This window comes from Crinia signifera, chromosome 8, assembly GCF_055691185.1.
Source record: "Crinia signifera chromosome 8, ASM5569118v1, whole genome shotgun sequence".
In the NCBI taxonomy this organism is placed as follows: domain Eukaryota; kingdom Metazoa; phylum Chordata; class Amphibia; order Anura; family Myobatrachidae; genus Crinia; species Crinia signifera.
Genome location: NC_139224.1, coordinates 71,598,511 through 71,619,166, shown reverse-complemented (window position 1 = coordinate 71,619,166; position 20,656 = coordinate 71,598,511). Strand labels below are relative to the sequence as shown.

The 20,656-nt window shown below is 47.4% G+C and overlaps 1 protein-coding gene across 1 annotated transcript in view; it reads right to left on the bottom strand.

Moving 5' to 3' along the window:
- LOC146026207 (L-selectin-like) overlaps positions 1–20,656 on the bottom strand; it is a 237,071-nt gene that overhangs the window by 178,473 nt on the left and 37,942 nt on the right. The window contains exon 3 of the mRNA XM_083156666.1: positions 7,544–7,930. Coding sequence (XP_083012792.1) covers positions 7,544–7,930 — 387 coding nt within the window. The remainder of the gene's footprint in view (positions 1–7,543; positions 7,931–20,656) is intronic.

Sequence of the window (20,656 nt, the reverse complement as noted above, 5' to 3'; positions counted from 1 at the left end):
CCCATTACATGTTAAGCCACACACCATAATGTCCATTAAGTATTATGCCAAACACCATAATGCCTATTAAAAATGATGCTCCTTAAATGCTGCTTACCTACATGCTCATGCAGGGATTTACCCGGGAATATGGTCCCAGGCCCCTTTTACACTAGCCTAGACCCCGCATTTTTTGGTGTGAAGGGGAGAGAAAACCACCCCCACTCCCCCCCCTTTAACCGGCTATATCGTTGAACTGGCTATGTCTTCGGAACCAACTGACCCATTTACATGGGACCAGTATCATATTAAAGAACTTTTAAGTGGGCTTCGAACGATTTTGGTCCCATGAAACTGGGCCATTTGGTTCCAGAGAAGAGAAGTCTGCCCTCAAAGAATATCTCTGGAATCAATTAACCCATATAAACCAGCCTGGTAGAAGACTGAAGGCCCTGCAATTTGGGTTCGAATGAGATCAACCTCGATCTTCTGTGATGCCAGGGGGGGAACTGGCAGCCGTCGGAACTGAGTGGGGGTCGGAACCAGAGGGTCCCATGTTATCCTATGGGGAAAATGTTCCAGCTTTGCCCGGCGGTATCTCGGGTTCCCAGGGGGCTAGCAACGCGGGGCTGGGCTCATTGGAAAACCCCAGTCCTCATCTACAAAATGGGCCTATTTGGAGAGTGGGCCTGGAGCTGTAGCTCCATCAGTCCCATTGTTAATCCGGTGCTGCTCTGGAAACCCCCTTCTGAAAATCCTGCGTTTGCCACTGGGGGTGATTACATGCTAGTTGGCACAAGGGATTTCCTACAGTATTTGTTTTCAATGTGGTCATTACATGCCTGTTGCCATGTGGTGATTACATGCTATTTAGCACGAGGGATTTCCTACAGCATTTGATTATAATGTGGTGATTACTGTATAGTACATGCTTGTTGCCATGGGCGATTTCCTACACCATTTTTTTTTCAATGTGGTCATTACATGCCTGTTGCCATGTGGTGATTACATGCTATTTGGCATGAGGGATTTCCTACAGCATTTGATTTTAATGTGGTGATTACTGTACAGTACATGCTTGTTGCCATGGGCGATTTCCTACAGCATTTGTTTTCAATGTGGTCATTACATGCCTGTTGCCACATGCTAGTTGGCACGAGGGATTTACTATAGTATTTGTTTTCAATGTGGTCATTACATGCCTGTTGCCATGTGGTGATTACATGCTATTTAGCACGAGTGATTTCCTACAGCATTTGATTATAATGTGGTGATTACTGTATAGTACATGCTTGTTGCCTTGGGCGATTTCCTACACCATTTTTTTTTTCAATGTGGTCATTACATGCCTGTTGCCATGTGGTGATTACATGCTATTTGGCATGAGGGATTTCCTACAGCATTTGATTTTAATGTGGTGATTACTGTACAGTACATGCTTGTTGCCATGGGCGATTTCCTACAGCATTTGTTTTCAATGTGGTCATTACATGCCTGTTGCCACATGCAAGTTGGCATGAGGGATTTCCTACAGTATTTGTTTTCAATGTGGTCATTACATGTGCTGATTACTGTACATGCTAGTTGACATGATGGATTTCCTACAGCATTTGTTTTCAATGTGGTCATTACATGCCTTTTGCCATGGGGTGATTACATGCTAGTTGGCATGAGGGATTTCCTACAGTATTTGTTGCCATGCCTGTTGCCATGTGGTGATTACATGCTACAGTAGTTGGCACAAGGGATTTTCTACAGCATTTGTTTTTAATGTGGTCATTACATGCCTGTTGCCATGTGTTGATTACATGCTATTTGGCACGAGGGATTTCCTACAGCATTTGATTTTAATGTGGTGATTACTGTATAGTACATGCTTGTTGCCATGGGCGATTTCCTACAGCATTTGTTTTCAACGTGGTCATTACATGCCTGTTGCCACATGCAAGTTGGCACGAGGGATTTCCTACAGTATTTGTTTTCAATATGGTCATTACATGCCTGTTGCCATGTGCTGATTACTGTACATGCTAGTTGACATGAGGGATTTCCTACAGCATTTGTTTTCAATGTGGTCATTACATGCCTTTTGCCATGGGGTAATTACATGCTAGTTGGCATGAGGGATTTCCTACAGTATTTGTTTTCAATGTGGTCATTACATGCCTGTTGCCATGTGCTGATTACTGTACATGCTAGTTGGCATGAGGGATTTCCTACAGTATTTGTTTTCAATGTGGTAATTACATGCCTGTTGCCATGTGGTGATTACATGCTTCAGTAGTTGGCACAAGGGATTTCCTACAGCATTTGTTTTTAATGTGGTCATTACATGCCTGTTGCCATGTGTTGATTACATGCTATTTGGCACAAGGGATTTCCTACAGCATTTGATTTTAATGTGGTGATTACTGTATTATTATACAATACACATGGAGGGCCACACTGGTATTATGCGGGACCCCAAGCACTGTATTATTATAGAATACACATGGAGGACCACACTGGTATTATGCGGGACCCCAAGACACTTTTTATATAAGGTCCCCCAGCCGAAACATGAGCACCGTGGCTGGTCAGCCTTGGACAGGTTACCTGGAGGAGCGGGGACCCCCCTAATAAAGCCCCCCCCCCCCAGGCTTCACCCATCCAGGGCTGAATCCCGGGGCTGCCACCGGCGTCCGTGGCCAGTGGACACCAGCCTGATAGTGTTAATCCACACATACCTAACATTGCTTTATGCAGGAGAACTACAAGTGCCAGCAGACCTCCCCTGCATGCGGGGACTTGGAGAACCACAAGTCCCAGCATGTGGGGCATTAATGGGCCCGCTGGGACTTGTAGTCCACCTGTAAGAAGAATGTTAAAATAAAACACGCACACAGAGAATTATAACTTTATTTTACACACATACACACATACCTCGCTTTTACACCAACATATTGTACTGCTGGTCTGTCTGCAGCATAGCCGGCTCACCCCGCACTGACAGCGGGATGAGACAGCTTTCTCTGGCGCAGCTAACAGCCTCTGTAGTGCTACAGAGGCTGAGAGCGTCTTCAGCTTATGCGTCTCCATGGAGACGCATCGGCCAATCAAGCTCTCAGCCTCTGCATTGCTGGGACAGCGCTACAGAAGATGATAGCTGCGCCGGAGAAAGCCAACTCATCCCACTGTCTGTGCGGGGTGAGCTGGCTTTGCAGCAGACAGACCAGCGCTGGATCCTGGAATGGTAAGTATATTGGTGTAAAAGTGAGGTGTGTGTTTGTGTGTGTAATAAAGTTATACTTTTCTGTGTGTGTGTTTTAATTTAACATTCTTTTTACAGGTGGACTACAAGTCTCAGCGGGTCCATTAATACCCCGCATGCTGGGACTTGTGTTTCTCCTAGTCCCAGTATGCTGGGGAGGTCTGCTGGAACTTGTAGTTCTCCTGCATAAAGCAATGTTAGGAATGTGTGATTTAACACTATCAGGCCGGCGTCCACTGGCCACGGATGCCGGTGACAGCCCCGGGCTTCAGCCCTGGACGGGTGAAGCCTGGGGGTGACTCCTTTATTAAGGGGGTCCCCGCTCCTCCAGGTACCCTGTCCAAGGCTGACCAGCCACGGTGCTCATGTTTTGGCCTGGGGACCTTATATAAAAAGTGTCCCCCTGTGGCATGACACCACGGGCTGTTGTATCCCGGTGCTGGTTTCAAAATACAGGGGGACCCCCAGATTTTTTTGTCCCACAGATTTTTGGAACCAGGTCCAGCTCAATGAGCCCGGGCTGGTTTCAGAAATACGGGGGACCTCTACGCTTTTTGTCCCCCGTATTTTTGGAACCAGGCTGGTTATGCTCAGGAGGGGGACCTCACGCCATTTAAAAAAATAATAATTATAAACACAAAATCGCACACTATCCACTACACTACTCAACACTGTGACATGTAATGTATGGTTTGTAGTGTGCTGGTATAATCAGTGGCAGCCCTATTGGCGAAACCCGAGTCGCGGCAGCGTCTGAGACGGTCCCTATGTGGATTAGCGCTGCTGGAGATTTTGTAAAGTAATGTACTGTATTCAGATCAAGTCGGCCCCCTCCACCACTGGGGGAGGGGAGGCGGCGGTTGACTTCAGCTGCATACACATTACTCCATGGAAGAGACAGTAATGCAGTGGTAGCCAACTCCTTATGTTTTCTAGAACACCTACAGTAGCTGGGGCACAGGGGCACTCGTTACTGACTGACACATTATAAATGATCCACAGGTGGAGCTTATTACTTCACTTACAGCATGATTCTGTGAGGAGACCTGGAAAACATTATCTGTTTTATTTGTCTAGTTTTGTTAAAACTGTTACATTTAATGGTCTAGTTTTATTAAATGTCACTTTCCAAAATATTCGAATAAAAGAAAAAAAAAATATGACACCGTAATCGAACACGGCTCTCCAGCATGTACAGCTATCCACTACACTACTCAACACTGTGACATGTACAGTATGGTCTGTAGAGTGTTGGTATAATCAGTGGCATCCGTAGCCCGGGATGCAGTTAAGATCCCGGCGTTCAGAATCCTGACGCCGGAATCCCGACCGCCGAAATGCCGACACTTTCTCCCTCCTGGGGTGTCCACGACACCCCTGGAGGGAGAATAAAATAGCGTGGCGAGCGCAGCGAGCCCGCAAGGGGGGGCGATCCACGTCCCCCCCTTGTCGGCATTTCGGCTGTCGGGATTCCGGCGTCGGGATTCTGAACGCCGGGATCCCGACCGCCGGGATTCAATACTGAATCCCCGTAGCCCTATTGGCGAAATCCGAGTCGCGGTCCCTTTGTGGATTAGCGCTGCTGGAGATATTGCAAAGTAAAGTAATATACTGGCCAGTATTCAATGCCTCAGATTCACCATTTTTTTCAGTGAATCTGGCAATTCGCTGGGTTAACGGCGAATTTTCTGTTAGAAAAAACAATTCGCCATATTCAATGGAGGCAATTCGCCACAAATGAACAGCGAATGTCTGCCGATTCGCCATAAATGATTCTCCACAATTCGCCTGTGATTTTCAATGGGGTTTTTAGTGGAATTCGCCGACAGTGTATTCAATGCTCAAATGGAGAACTGCTTTCTCCATTGATTTTCGCCATGATTCTCCGTTTAGCATTCGTCATCTTTTTTAGGTGAACTGTAATGTGATCTTTTAAATTAAAGCGTTTTTAATTTTTTTTTTGGTGTTGAAAAATCAGATTTTTTTTTCTATGAAAGGGCATGCTATTTTTATTCATATACTTGCAGCACATGAATATATTTTTAATATTTTTTTTTTTTTTAAACAATATTTTTTTTTTTTTTTTTACACATTCGCCAGCAGGGGGCCGGGAGCCGGAGCCGCTCATTAATATTCATATATTCACTGCACACTGGTCCCGATCATTACATAGGCACAATCGGGACCAGTGAGTGCAGCGGCTCCGACCCCAGCAGCACCCTGCAAGCCACTAGTGGTGATGGTGGATAGATACAGTTACACCGATAGTAACGATAAGAACATAGAGCTAGCAGCAGCGCAGGCAGACGGGGATGATGGCGCCCCTGCCGCTGGGCTGGATAAGCGACCAGCACCTCAGGTGAATGAGAATGAGGGTGACGGCTTCTCCGACATCAGCTGCTGCTGCTGCTGCAGGACGGAGCGGCGCATGGTGAGTGACGGAGAGACTTCTCCTTCTGCTGCCTGTGTCTCTTTAAGCCCTCCTTCTCCCCAACAGAAATTCAGGGGCAGGCAGGGAGGCTTGCCTTCCTCCGTCCCCCGGCTCCCTGCGGCATTCGCAGCAGGGGCTAAAATTCGCCAGCAGGGGCAGCAAGCCCCTGCTGCATTGAATAGGGTGACAGGGAGGGCTGGCAGCGAATGCTGCAGCCCTCCGAAACCCTGCGAATGTGCAGTGAATCCTAAACAGGATTCGCTGCACATGGAGAAAAAAATCATTGAATACTCCTAACTGTATTCTGGTCAAGTTGACCCCCTCCTCCCCTGGGGGAGGGGAGGCGGCGGTTGACTTCATTACTCCATGGAAGAGACAGTAATAATGCAGCTACTGTACAGTACAGTACAGTACCAACAGTTACAAATACTCAGCATCGGCTACGGGAACGTGAAGTTAAATATTTGTATAGGCTCATTACACTACACAGCCCATTTGCTCGCAGCGATGTTCACGGGCGTCTCATTACGCACAAGTGTCTTATTACGCACAAGCATCTCATTGTGCACGTGCGTCTTATTGTGCACGATCGTCTCATACACTAAGCGCGCTCCGTACCGCGAATGGCGGGGTTCCATTGGCATATTACATTATATCACTCCGATGCTAGCTTGATGGAGCATTAGCCACCCAGTGGTGGCGGATTGTATTGCATGGTGTGCGCCCACGCCCCTTGGCGGACGAGAGCGCAAAACTAAAATTGGAATGCCAGAACATCTGCTACGGCGAGCTGGCGGAAATGATGAGGCCGGCTCCATCTGTACTGTATGTACTGCTGGACACCACTCAGAATGAATAACTCTCAATAGTACTGTATATCCAGTTATTATTTTCAATACACACAAGATATATGATTTTAGAATTCTGGCTTGACAATTGCTGTGTCAAAGCAAAAAAAAATTTGCTTAGCATATGGGTGTGGTATGACTTGTCGTCAGTGATCATGTTGACATTCAGTATGTCTTATGGATATGTTGACATGATGAACTGTCAACAAACCATCCCTGGTTGAATAGTGGTCTCTCATTGGCAGCTCCAGTTTCTCAGTAGACCTGTAATACTCCTGCATCCCAATCAGTATCTCTCCCCCAGTGCCAAATTGCCTACCTTGCTCTTCTGACACATGCTCCTGGCATAGGGAATGCAAAACTGTTTTTCAGATCAATTCATGTTTAAAATAACTGCCACAATTAAAGACAATAAACAGAAGTGTTTAAAATACTGTACCTAAATAACAAAGCATAATGCATTGTCCACTGAACTTACTGTAGCATTCAGTAAAGAGTTGGACATTAGAAGACACAGAAGTACACTATTCTATTGAGGGCAAGCAAAAGTTATTTACCCTGATTTTTTGCCCCAAGTTTATTTTCTTAATCACTTTAATTACAGAGCATCCTCTCCTAAAATAAAAAAAACCTTACAGGTGAAAACACACAATATTCACAATTGTGACCATGAAAACAGGTTAGTTATCAGGGATTTTTTTTCTCCCGATAAAGTCAGTAACTTTGCACTAGGAAAAGCTTGTACTCTTTTTTTTTTTTAAAGTATATTAATGAACCACTCTAAGATGTCCTGACATAATTTTAACTAGATTGGAGCTTCTTCATACATTTCGGTATTTTCATTTAAAAAAGCTAAACTTTAGGTGTCTTGCCGGAACAGGAGATATTGACTTAGAGAAAAATGCTTTTGCACGTTTCTTATTCAGGTCAAGTCACAACTTTTCCACACTAGCCAATTTTGAAGATCTCAATTTCAACTTTTTCACTCCACCCTACTGTGCATATCAAACATCATACTGCAAAAACATTTCTTACCTGTGTAACACAGTGCCCTTTTTTTCTTGCTGCAAGCATCATCATTCCACTTTCCTGAATCCTTGTCCCGATTTATATATATCTCAACACAATCTTCCATGTTCCTTTTATTGTTTGGTTCATTTTCACCCCAGTTTGTTGCTTCTTCTGTAAGTGTCTTATTGGTTCCCACCCAAGTCCATAAACCATTGATTTTCCTAATCCCTATCCAGTAGTAAGTTGGGTTTCTGGGGATGTTCATTTCAAGGTACTCAATCTCTCTTTTGTTTTGTATGGCCACAAGATCAGTATATTTATTCTGACAGAATTTCCGAGCCTGCTCATAGACCATAGATTCTGTTGAGAAGTGATATGTCCAACAGTGAACAGTAGAAAACTCCAATCCAGCTGAAAAAAATAACAGAATTACTAAACTGTAGTACTTCATAAAGGATATCCGTGAATACTGTATATTTGTTATCAATATTTTACAAAATAATGCAGTTTGATAAATACAGATTTTTCATGAGCATTGTTCAGTCAGGTATAAATGAGAGGATTGTGGTGCTGATAATTTTGTTTAAGTTATCCTGATATTGGGCAGGTATTAAACTAGCTGATGAGACATCTTGGCATTGAAAAATATTTAATTTATAAAAATTCGGTATATTTACTGTTCAGTATTTAACCTTTTCCAAACGTAACCCTCGTCCCAAGTCAAGGCGGAATTATGGGTACGTGAATGTGAATAAAACACCCTGATTGAACTATGGGGAAGGTTAGAGGGGAGCAAACAAACAAGTTACTTCAATAGCGATTTCCATGTTCTCAAAAGTGGTAACTTTACTTTCAGCAGCAAAAATCACAGATAGGAGCTGATTGGCTGGTTGTTTATCACCCTCCTCTTTATTACTGTTTGAAGCTTGAAACATCTGGCCCTCAATATTTTACATGTAACAATATACAGTATGTCATATTTCCACTCTCCAGTCCTCACCTATTCCTCCCATGAGAAATCCTCCACCCTGTTAAAGGGTTACAGAGCCTCATCTTATCTACTATCTACACTATACTATACTGGTACAGCTGATGAGTCCCAGTGCTGAGCACTAGCATTATTGCAACTTGACCCTTAACATACAGTATGTATGTATAAGTAACTTTGGGAGCGACTCAGACCCACTCGTGTAGGTCCGAATTCACTCACCTGTCCAATGATGCTGGTTTGCTCATGCGTATGTTTCATACTTGTTGGGGCAGTTGCTCCATAGTGGGCAGAATGGGGGTGGGCATGGGTTGGGAGCAGGGGAACACCCAGCGTTTTATGGGTATGCCCACAGAAACACTGGGCATATCAATGCCTGCTTTGGGCAGCCAGCTGATGTCACATGATGTCAGAGCCCGCCCCGAATTAGGCCATCTCTGGCCTGAATAAAAGTCAGTCTATACTGACTTTTATTAGCGAAGGAGAAACAAAATAATTCGATGTTGAGTGACCATCAAAAGATTTTTCTCCCATGTGGCTGCTTGCGGGTGGCTGTGTATGCGATAGCATCCAATTTGCACCCAGGGCGGGAAATCCTGGATGGAATATCTCAATGAGAATAAAATGATACAGCGTTGCCCTGCAGCAGCAGGGGAGATGTGCAGTCCTGAAGCCTGGAGAGGTCGTGAAGTGCTGGAGTGGGAGGCAATGGAGTCATCTGCCACCAGGCTCCTACTCCCAAGGGGGCACCTCTCCTCCCCTGCTAGTTTCAAAAACAAATAAATCAGTTAATTGAAAGCCATTGATATCCCTTCTGTAACTGATTTCTGAAATATATATGTGTTCTTTCTCTCTCTCTCTCTCTCTCTCAATATATATGTGTGTGTGTGTGTGTGTGTGTGTGTGTGTGTGTGTGTGTGTGTATAAAACACATATTTCAGAACAGACACATACACTATTATATGGCTGGAGTCTGTGTGACCAGCCAGAGTGTTATGCCTGGACTGACCCTGGAAAGGGGAAGCAGGAGTGGAGTACATCCAGCTCCAGACCAATATTTAACCCAGTGTGAGTAGCAGTAGGGGAGGTCTTGCAGAAGAGGAAAATGGCAGTAGCCATAAACTCACCATCGGGTATCCTCCCGGTTTACACCTTGTCTGTTGACAAACCTAAACACAACCTTAACTCTAAACTTAAATAACTTAACCTAAAATAAGAAACGGACACAAAGTGCTGGCGTTTCAAAAGAATGTCAAATTTATTTTGACAACTAAAACTATGACTATAAATGGTGGCGGCACTAAAGAATGGTCACTATAGAAAAGGTGGGGTTAAAGATCACTATGCATACATACATCGCTGGTGATCACGCTCCCTGGTCAGCCACCCGGCCTGGTGGTGACGGCCATCCCCCGGACAAAAGCATGGCCCATGACAATCGATGTCGAGGGAGAGTGCACCCCACTACCTACACACACACATAGTTCTTAAAGAATGACCTTCTTTACCGCCGCCGGAGAAGAAGAGAAAGAGGACAGGGTGGGTGGGGCTTCTTCAGACAGAGAGTTTGTCACTATAACTCGTGATCCCTTCCTACCCTGTCTAGAACCCTCCCCCTGCTCTGATAGGCCTTGTGCCCATCCTCATTAACATACATGTGACCAACAGCACTGTGTAACCTGTGAAGAACCCTTAGTGGTTTATGCCCCTTCAGACTTAATCAGCCCTCTGTGTTTCTTAAACTCACCATCGGGTATCCTCCCGGTTTACACCTTGTCTGTTGACAAACCTAAACACAACCTTAACTCTAAACTTAAATAACTTAACCTAAAATAAGAAACGGACACAAAGTGCTGGCGTTTCAAAAGAATGTCAAATTTATTTTGACAACTAAAACTATGACTATAAATGGTGGCGGCACTAAAGAACGGTCACTATAGGAAGGTGGGGTTAAAGATCACTATGCATACATACATCGCTGGTGATCACTCTCCCTGGTCAGCCACCCGGCCTGGTGGTGACAGCCATCCCCCGGACAAAAGCATGGCCCATGACAATCGATGTCGAGGGAGAGTGCAACCCACTACCTACACACACACAGAGTTCTTAAAGAAGGACCGTTCTTTACCACCACAGCCAGGTCCTAGGCCACAGCCACCGCCACCACTAATAACGCTCAGCACCTTGAAGATAAACATGAAAAAATGTCGCCTAAAAACAGAGCCACGCCCTCTGTGCTCAAATGAACGCCATAGCTCCTGTACAGCTCTGGACGCTGGAAGTCGATGGCGTCATGGCGAATGACACCCCCGCCGTTAACTAGCAGGTATCTCTCAACCGCAGCGTTCACCTTCTTATGTGAACGCTCCAGGCGGGGGCACAATCTAGCGTTCCTCCAAACTCTCCTTGAGATCATGGAGGACCACACTAACACACAAGATGGCAAAAATTGGGCAATGATGTGGAGGTCCCGGATAATCACGGAGCGCAGCTCCAGAGCGGATCCTCGCCCAAGGTCATTCCCGCCTAAGTGGAATATAACGACCTCCAGGACCCCAAACTGCTTCACGGCCCGCATCAGCTGAGCCTGCAGCGCACACCACCTCATGCCCCGTACTCCTAGCCACCTAACCTCCCCAGCTTGTGGGAACATGCATACATCAGAGGCAAGATCCGCCTGCGAGGCCCAGTACACAAAGGAATGGCCCAACATCCACCCGGACTTAACGTCCCGGCGAATTAAAATATGCACACAAGAGGTTAGTTAGCAGGAGACCCAATTGCAACAAGCACTCACACACCAACCAGGTTAGAGAGAGAGAGAGGGAAGAGAAAATCGTGGCCGATTAGCTCTTGAGGCACAAAACACACCGCCCGGAGTAAACTAACCGGTACGCCATGTCAGATTGTAATTGAAGCCAAATTGTGCCCCCGGGCGGATTCGAAAACACACCTCAAGGCCCCCACTGGAAGTTGGCGAGCGCTTATGCGTCCAGTCGACCATGGTGAGCAGTGATAGAGAAAGTCGGCCGAATGTACCTACAGAATGCTGCCGAGCGCCATCGCTGACTGAATCTCTGAATCGGAGCGGCCCTCCGCAGCCGCCGAGGTAGCAGCCTCAATCCGAAAGGAATGCGACCCAAATTCCAATGGATCGAGACCCGTGGCCTCCAGCGGCCGTACCAATCCGTGGAAAAACTGATACTTGGTGAGCGGTGACCCATCATCATGCATCAGCCATGCACCAGGTAGGTCTGGGTGCACCTGCGCGAAGGCCATAACTAACGCCACGGGGCACACTCCTTCCACCGCACATGGGAGCAAAGACAGCCACATCCCCCTACCAGCCTGGCCCGTCTTGGAATGGCGCAGGTGACATAGCACCGAATCCACATGGACCACCAGGTCATCCACGGTCAGTGGTGAGGGCATTCGCTTTGACGGCGCCACCAGCTCCCCAAACCTGAAGGCACCATGATAAGCCATTGCATACGCCATTCGGAACAACAGGACCTCATAGTCAGGCCAGCAAATGTCCCTCAGGGCACCCAGCAAGGCTCGGAGCAATGTCAAATCAATTGGTCGCCTGCAGTCTGGGAGTGCCGGCGAGGCGCGCAGCCATCCACGCAACGCACTGGACACCAAAAAGGACCGGGACGGGTCCGCCCTACCATGCAGAGACAATAAGAAAGACACCCCTGCCAGCATCCTGCGTACTGAGGCAACAACACCCCAAGGAGTACAAACTCCAGACAAAGGCCACCATAGCCGCACCAGGTGTCTTACCTGCATGAGGGGCAGACAGCCTAAACTGTTCCCCCTCGTGCCATCCTTCCTGATAGCACCACAGTGTCCTGGGCACGATAGCCCGCATAGCTAGCCCCTCCATTCCAGGCTGATCACCTGAAGTGCCTGCCGCCAGCATGAGGCTCACCTCTGTGGACATGCCAGGGGTCCCGACAGCCGAGGTTCCAGGAACAACCGCCAGAGGAGGAGCTGGCCCGCCCTGCGAGGCCTAAGTGGCAAACGGCCTGAGCTCCCGTGCCACGGCACTTGTTGGGGACACAATTACGGGCGCCACCTGTGAAGAGGCTGTAACCCCAGGCAGCTCAGCAGGGGCTGGCAAAATGGCAGGGTTGGGAGCTGGCAGAGCCCCAGTAGGGGAAAGCCAAGACATGTGGTCCATGAAGGAATTCAGAAGGGCCATAAACTGCTGTACTCCCTTGCAGGAAGTAGGTGGCAGTGGCCCTGCACCGCGTCAGCCAACGGAGGGGAAGTATTTTTGGGAACTACCCTAGACCCCCTTTAGCGCTGCACTGAGGGACCAGCCTGGTCCTCCGCAGCCATTGTCGCCTGGCCGGTCCTGCAGGAGGCATGTCCCCGGGGATGGACAGGAGTGACTGGGGTTCCCACAATAGGGGGAGTGCCGGCCCCAGTAGCCTGCACTACCAGCCCTACATCCCTGTCACACATCACCCTGCAGCCCAGTCTGGGAATGCCAGAGGGGTGTGCAGTGCTCGTGGCAGGAGTACCCCGCCCCCTGCCTCTAACGGCCTCACTATATAATACAGTGGTGCCCCTTATGGGGGTCGAAGACTGCCTCACGGCGTTGACCATCACGCCAGGATGCTGCACCTCCGGCACACCCGTTGTCTGCAATGGCGGGGATCATCCAGGTGGCCCTGCCGCACCCCAGGGTAGTTGCGCCATGGCGCCCTGCCCGACGCCCCAGGCTGCCAGGAGGTCCTGGCGCCATTGCCGTGGCCTACCCCTTAGTGATGGGAAATCTAGTTAATTTTGTGACTATTTCATTATGATCTAGTTCACCCAAATGATTAGCTCAGAAGACTACCATATATATACTCGAGTATAAGCCCACTTTTTGAGAACATTTTTTATGCTGAAAATGCCCGTCTCGGCTTATACTCAAGTGAGGGTCACAATCGAGTCAATAAGCTTTCCCAGTTTTTGATGTAGACTTAGGTGCTTAGGCTTATATTCGGGACGACCTACACTCGAGCATACATACGGCAGTCCGTCCGGCTCATTATTCCATCAGAGACTGAGAGGAGTGATTAGAACTAGATGAACCAGACTACATTATTACACGCAGAGCAGGGATTTCTAATACTAGCTCATTGGAGGAGTAATATTCTTGTTAGAATGATCAGATAGGTTTAATAAATCAGATTATTTCCCATTTTATAAGCAGTAAATTATACAGCACCCTTATACCCCCTTCACACTGCACTTGTAAAACGGTATATTGCCGTTGTTTCACAATTTAAACACGTTTAAGGCAAACGGAAAGTGCCAGAGTTGATTTACCTGTGAAAGATAACCGATATTTCAAAACGTTTAAAAACAGAGTCCTACATGTTTTAGGGCCATTTTTTATGCAGTGAGAATGGCTCGAAACGGTATTTAGCAAAAAAAAAAAAACATCAGACTACAGACCCGTCCCCTGCCTTCTGCCTTGAAATGTGTTGAGGGGATCAAACGAGTTGATTGATGTGAATGGTATTCAAATGGCATTCACAGTGGCAATCTACTGCAATGTCAAGGCTCAGACCCGTCTTGAATACCGCCTTAAAATACAGCTTTGTAAAAACGTTTAGGCAGTGCGAGAGCGGCACTATAGGGACCTATTCATTGTTTTAGCTCTGCAATATTTATCCCATTTTGGTTATTATTTTAACTTCCATAACATGCAAGTAAAATACCCAAATTCAGAGTAATATACTGTCATTATTTTTTGCTTTTAAAATACAGTATTTAACATGTCCCTTTTCCCCAATGTAACTGACTTTAGAGAGAGATAAAGTAAAGAGTTTGCAAAATATCCAGTCAGTTTGTCATTTATCTTCCACAGTCTAAATGTGACCTAAGCCGATCGGCTGCTAGGGGAAACTGCTCCACTTTATGTATTATGAAGGTTCATACATATCCCTCTTTGTCCTGTGGAGTAAACAGAGCTACAGTATATAACATACTGTACATGATTGGGAGTGTAGCTCGTGACCGAATATGAAGGCAGCATGGCAGTGCATACCAGCCCAGAGGCACTGTACAGTCTCATTATGGCTGTATGAGTCAGAGATTAGTTTAGGGATCTGTAGGAAGTGAACTAATTGAACTACTGAACTATTTGCATGACTCATGAGTCATCAGGACAATGTAGATCCGCAGAGTCCAGACCATGTCTGAGCTCAGCACTGCCACCTGTGGCAGCAATCATGTACTGCCTCCTGTGTATTGCATGAGAGCTGAATAACATGGCTGCTGCAGAAGCACCTACAGGTCCCAGCAGAAGATTTAGCACAGCAGTATGCTCAGGACTCAGAAGCAGCAGCAGTAAGTGTTTGGGCATCTGGACTAGTAGTATAGTGATAGTATCACAGAAAGGTGAGCAGCATGAGCACACATGCTCACTCACAGACACACCACACATAGACTTTGGCTAGGCAGTGCATACTTTCATTTTATTAGATCTGTATTTGCTGGGCTTTGCTGTACTTTAAACTATAGATTCAGTAATTAAAGATGCAGTAAATTAGCCTTATGTAGCTGTCTGTTTGTTACACTGGGCTCTGACTGTGTGGTACACTGGGCTCTGACTGTCTGTGTGTTACACTGGGCTCTAACTGTCTCTATGGCCCTTATTCTGGTTGGTGCGGTAATATCCGCGTGCGTTCGTGCCTGCGAACGCACGCGGATATTACCGCGCATGTGCAGAGGCGTCTCTGCGCATGTGCGAGCGGGACGCACGGCCACATTCCGCATGACATATGTACACTACGAACAGGGGGTGGAGAGGGGTGTGAAGGGCTGTTTGGGCTCATTACCCTATGTTTACACCCCTGCGTTTCATGGGCGTTCCCATGCAAACGCTGGGCGTACGTATGGTAATGCGGCCGTGACGCACGTGTAGGGGGCGTACATATAACATTGCCGAATGTCAGCTGTCCGCCCAGATCCCTGCTTTTTCACGGAGAAATGCCCGTGTGGACTGAGGTTGCGGGAACTGCCTGGCCACTCGGTCTGCGACCATCGAATGATGGGGGAGGTTCCCTGAGATTGAGGAGGTGTATTCATGAGAAATACACGTGTGGTCTGTTCAGACAGCTTCTTACCGCGTACGGACGGAGTTGGCGATCCGTATGGAAGGTGGGGTTTAGGACGCACGGTGCTGGCCGCATATTCGGATCCGGCCGCACCGATCAGAATAAGGGCCTATGTTACACTGGCTTGCACACAGATAGAAAAAGAGGGACAGAAAAGGGAGAGAGAAGGTGAAAGATTTTAGAAAGATTTAGCAATGATAGAAAGACAGTATAAGATACAGCTTGTGCCTTACCAGCTTCTTCAGACAGAGAGTTTGTCACTATAACTCGTGATCCCTTCCTACCCTGTCTAGAACCCTCCCCCTGCTCTGATAGTCCTTGTGCCCATCCTTATTAACATACATGTAACCAACAGCACTGTGTAACCTGTGAAGAACCCTCAGTGGTTTATGCCCCTTCAGGCTTAATCAGCCCTCTGTGTTTCTTTACGGCAGTAGGCCACTAGCAACTGTGTCCTAGTGTATTCTACATCTAAAGTACAGTATTCTGTATCCAAAACCATGTTCTTCAGTAATACTGATGTAGCATCCAAGTGTGTCAGCATCAGCTGTCAGGCCCAGCAGTGACAGATTCCAGCACTCTGTGAGATCTGGTTTGTGCGGTTACTCGCTTGTGGCAAGGTGTATGCAGAGTATATATGGACTATAAGGCTGATGTAGTGAAAACAAATGGTCTTTATTTGTAAAAAGAACAATCAAGATAAAAAGTCTCTTAATTGGGGGCGGTCGGCCTGGGGGTAGGTGCCACTGGGGCCAGAGGTTTTCTGTGGATCTCACTATAGTGTCTTCCACAGGCTCTGGAGTACGTGTCAACTTCCCTGTGTCGACCTGGGTGGGGTGGTGGGCCAGTGGGAACTCCGTGCGGATGGGGAGCACTGGGGTCCCGCTGGTGGGGTGTGGTGGTGTGGAAGTTTGTGGTGAGCAGCCGGGGTGTGGGGTGTAACCCTTGGACTGCTGGTTCGCTGGCTGGAGTCTCAGTCCGTGCGGTGAACACTGTCCTGGTGGTCAGAGTAAGTGCTGGGTGGTACCGGGGGCTGGCGTCCCTAACCCTCCGGTGGTGCACCTGGACACTTACCCGATACCTGGTGGTTGCTGCAGCGAAATGGATCTCTGCCCGACGTCCTCTTCAGTCTTCACCGGCGTCCGCTGTTCCCGCGGTGCTGCCGGCTGCAGGTCCACACTGCTACTACAGCTGTTCCTTCCACTTCCGGGTTCGGCTGGCTTGCGTCACCTGGGGTGTGAGGACGGCCGAAACAGTGTGCGCTCGACTCCTTCAGGAGGAGACTTGTGAGTACTTGTGTGGTGCAGGACTGGGGTCCTGGGGTCCTACGCGTTTCGGCACAATGTGCCTTTTTCAAGGATAACATGTCTGTGTCTCTGGGCCTCCTTAAATGGCCATTTTGGATGACGTCATCAGGGGAGTGACCAGAGTGTTGCTGCTGTATTGGTTTGGGTGATTGGGGGCGGGTGTGGTTATCAGGCTCAGCTGTGCTTAGAGTCTGATTTGTAACTGCTGATGTACCTTCTGTCATGGTTGAACCTGTTGATTGTTGACACGTGCTGTGTCAACCCTGTCCTAGTGTGCCCACTGGTGGCTCCTTATGTTTACAGTCAGCTTAGTAGATTATATGATTATATGATTACGCATAGGTGTTTGTGGGGAAAGTGTGTTGACACTCTGTTGTGTCGACTGTAATTGTAGATAGTTTGCTGTGGGTATAATTGACTGTGTCAATCATTGGGGTAGTTCTTGACATTGCGGGGTGGGACTGTCAGCTGTATTTTGTCTGCTGTGGTCTTTAGGCATGTCTGTGGGTGGGGTGGGTCATGCTGGACTGGGTGGGCGGAATAATTGCAGAACTGGCTGTGTGTGGGCACCTGAGTGCCTATGGGTCGGTTAGGCTATTTCACTGATATTGAATTCTACATTGTGGCCTTTGGGTTGCATGGTCTGAAGCGTGTATATCCATTTAAGCTCTTCTTTATTTATTCTTTTGTTGTAGTCCCCCCCTCTCCAGTTTGGTTGAACTTGGCTGATGGCTGTAAATGACATAAGTGCAGGGTTGCTACCGTGTGATTCTTTGAAGTGTTTGGATAGGCTGTGTATTTCCAGTCCTATCTTGATGTTACGTATATGTTCATACATTCTGACCTTGACTGGCCTGGTGGTCCTCCCAACATACTGTTTCCCACATGGACAGGCTATAACATAAACTACCCCTTTGGTGTGACATGTAGGGTGACATTCTATGGATTGTCATAAATGCGCATTTTTTTTATCGCACCACTTCGCCCTTTTTAAAATCGCAAGATTGGCCAGTTTTTCGCATATTTAATGAGATGCGAAAAACGGGCCAAATAGTGCCAATAGGTGCGAGGTGGTGCGATGTCTTTAGTCCTGAAAACGTGCGATTTTCATGTCTTTTGGGGGCATTGCGTAAGGGACGCTACAAGTGGCGGTATGTGGGGGCATTACGGATAATGTGTGGCTTAATGTGTAAGGGGCATTACGGTGTGCAGCATTATGTGTGCAACATCATGTGTAAGGGACATTATGTGTGCAGCATCATGTGTAATGGGTACTATGGTGTGCGGCATCATGTGTAATGGGTACTATGGTGTGCGGCATCATGTGTAATGGGTACTATGGTGTTCGGCATCATGTGTAATGGGTACTATGGGTCCATCAAGCAAGAATCCCCTAGCAATGAGCACGTAGGTAAGCAGCACTTATGTGGCAAATATGTAATGGGCATTATGGTTTGTTATATAGTATGTAATGGGCATCATGATGTGTGGCACAATGTGTAATGGGCATTATGGTATGTGGCCTTATGCGTAATTGGCATTACGGCGTGTGGCTTTATGTGTAATGGGTATTACGGAGTTTGCTAAAATGTGTAATGGGCATTACTGTGTATGGTCTAAAGTGTAATACCACACCCCTTTTTGTGATGCGACACCTCCTCCCCATGAGGCCACACCCCCTTTTTGCCGCGCGGCTACGCCGCGTAAAGGTCCCCCTGCTGTTGTGTCTAGATCTGGGACCACCCATTACCATAATTCTAGATTCGCCTATGTTCCTCAGGTACCCCTGTGGACTTCATCGGATCCTGGACCCCGGACCAGCCCCGGAACCCCAGGACAAGCCCCGGAACCAGGACCACGGCCCCGGAACCGGACTCTTCTGCCCTGGAGCCCCGGAACCCCAGGACCAGCCCCGGAACCAGGACCAAGGCCCCGGACTCTTCAGCCCTGGAGCCCCGGAGCACGGACCCAGGATCCAGGGACCGACCTACGGGCTCAAGGTAGGTAAGTATCAGTATGTGTGTGTTATGTGTGTATTAAACTTTTATTTTTCAGGGTGTCAGTGTGTTTTTGTTAACTATTTTTTGTACTGTAGAACTACAAGTGCCAGTGGGCCCTTTAATGCCCCGCATGCTGGTACTTGTGGTTCTCCAAGTCCCAGCATGCGGGGTAGGCTTGCTGGGACTCATAGTTCGCCAGTAGAAAACAATAGTTTATCTTCTTTTTTTTACACAATCCATCAGCCCGATGCCCACCGCCCAGGGGCATCGGGGACAGCCCTGGACTTTCAGCATAGGCTGGTAAGTCCTGGAGGGGGGGACCCCTTCATTGGGGGGGTCCCCACTTCCCCAGGACCCATGCCCATGCTGACCAGCCACGGGGATAATGCTTTGGCCGCGGGACCTTATATAATAAGTGTCCCCCGGCTGTGGCATTACCCTGCTGGCTGGTTGGGTCCGGTGCTGGTTCTTAAAATACGGGGGACCCCTAGTCATTTTGTCCCCCGTATTTTGGGAACCAGCGCCGGACCTTGAGCCTGGTGCTGGTTTCATTAAATCAAGGGGACCCCTATTTGTCGGGGACCCTGATTTTATGTCACCAGCACCGGCTCAATGAGCTGGTTATGCTCGGGCGTTTTTTTTTTTAACTGTTTTTTTTTTTTCATTTTTACACCAGAACCCTGCACAGAACATTGCGATCTGTGCAGGGTTCAGGCTAATTCGCCCATCAGAACCTGGTCTGATTTTTGGGCGAATTATAGTCACACTTTATACAAATCGCATACCATTAAATATGCGATTTGTATACTTTTCCATGTGAAAACATCTGGATGCGATGTGCTGCGAAAAGCAGCCATCGCATTTCCAGTGTGTCCAACTTGTTGGCAAAAATCGAATTTTTTTCACATTTTCGGACCTCATTAAATATGCGAAAATGTAAAAAAATGCGATTTCGCCCGTTTTTGCGAGAAAATTCGCAAAAGTCTATTTTTCTCATTCCATAGAATGTCACCCGTAATTTCTTCTTTGATCTTGTAAGTGTGCCCAGTTATGTGTGATGTTATGTCCGTTGTTTTCTTCCTTCCTAGTCTGTTTGTAGTCTTGCATCCCACACAAGTGCCACAGTGGTGAAAGCCTGGTGTTTTGGTGGTTCCATCTATTTTAGTCTGTACGGAGTTGGATGGTGGTCTGTGGTTGCGTACCAGTCGGGTCCTAAGGTCAGGGGCCTTCCTGTATATTATTTGCGGTTTGTCTGTCAGTACTTCACTTAGGGCCTTATTTTGGTTCATTCTTTCAGACAAAATCCTTCTTAGATGGGCAAAACCATGTGCACTGCAGGTGGGGCAGATGTAACATGTGCAGAGAGAATTAGATTTGGGTGGGGTTTTACTTCAAAGTGAGATCTATATTGCAGTGTAAAAATAAAGCAGTCAGTATTTTCCCTGCACAGAAACAAAATTACTCACCCAAATCTAAATCTCTCTGCACATGTTACATCTGCCCCCCCTGCAGTGCACATGGTTTTGTCCATCTAAGAAGGATTTTGTCAGAAAGAATGAACCAAAATAAGGCTTTTAGTGTCTCGTCCTGTAGTAGGATGTGCCAGTGTCTTTTTATGATGTTCTTTATGTAGGGGCAGTGCATGTATGTATAAATGATAGGGGCAGTGCCTGTATGTATGTATGTATAAATGATCCCCTTCCCCTGCCAACATGTGT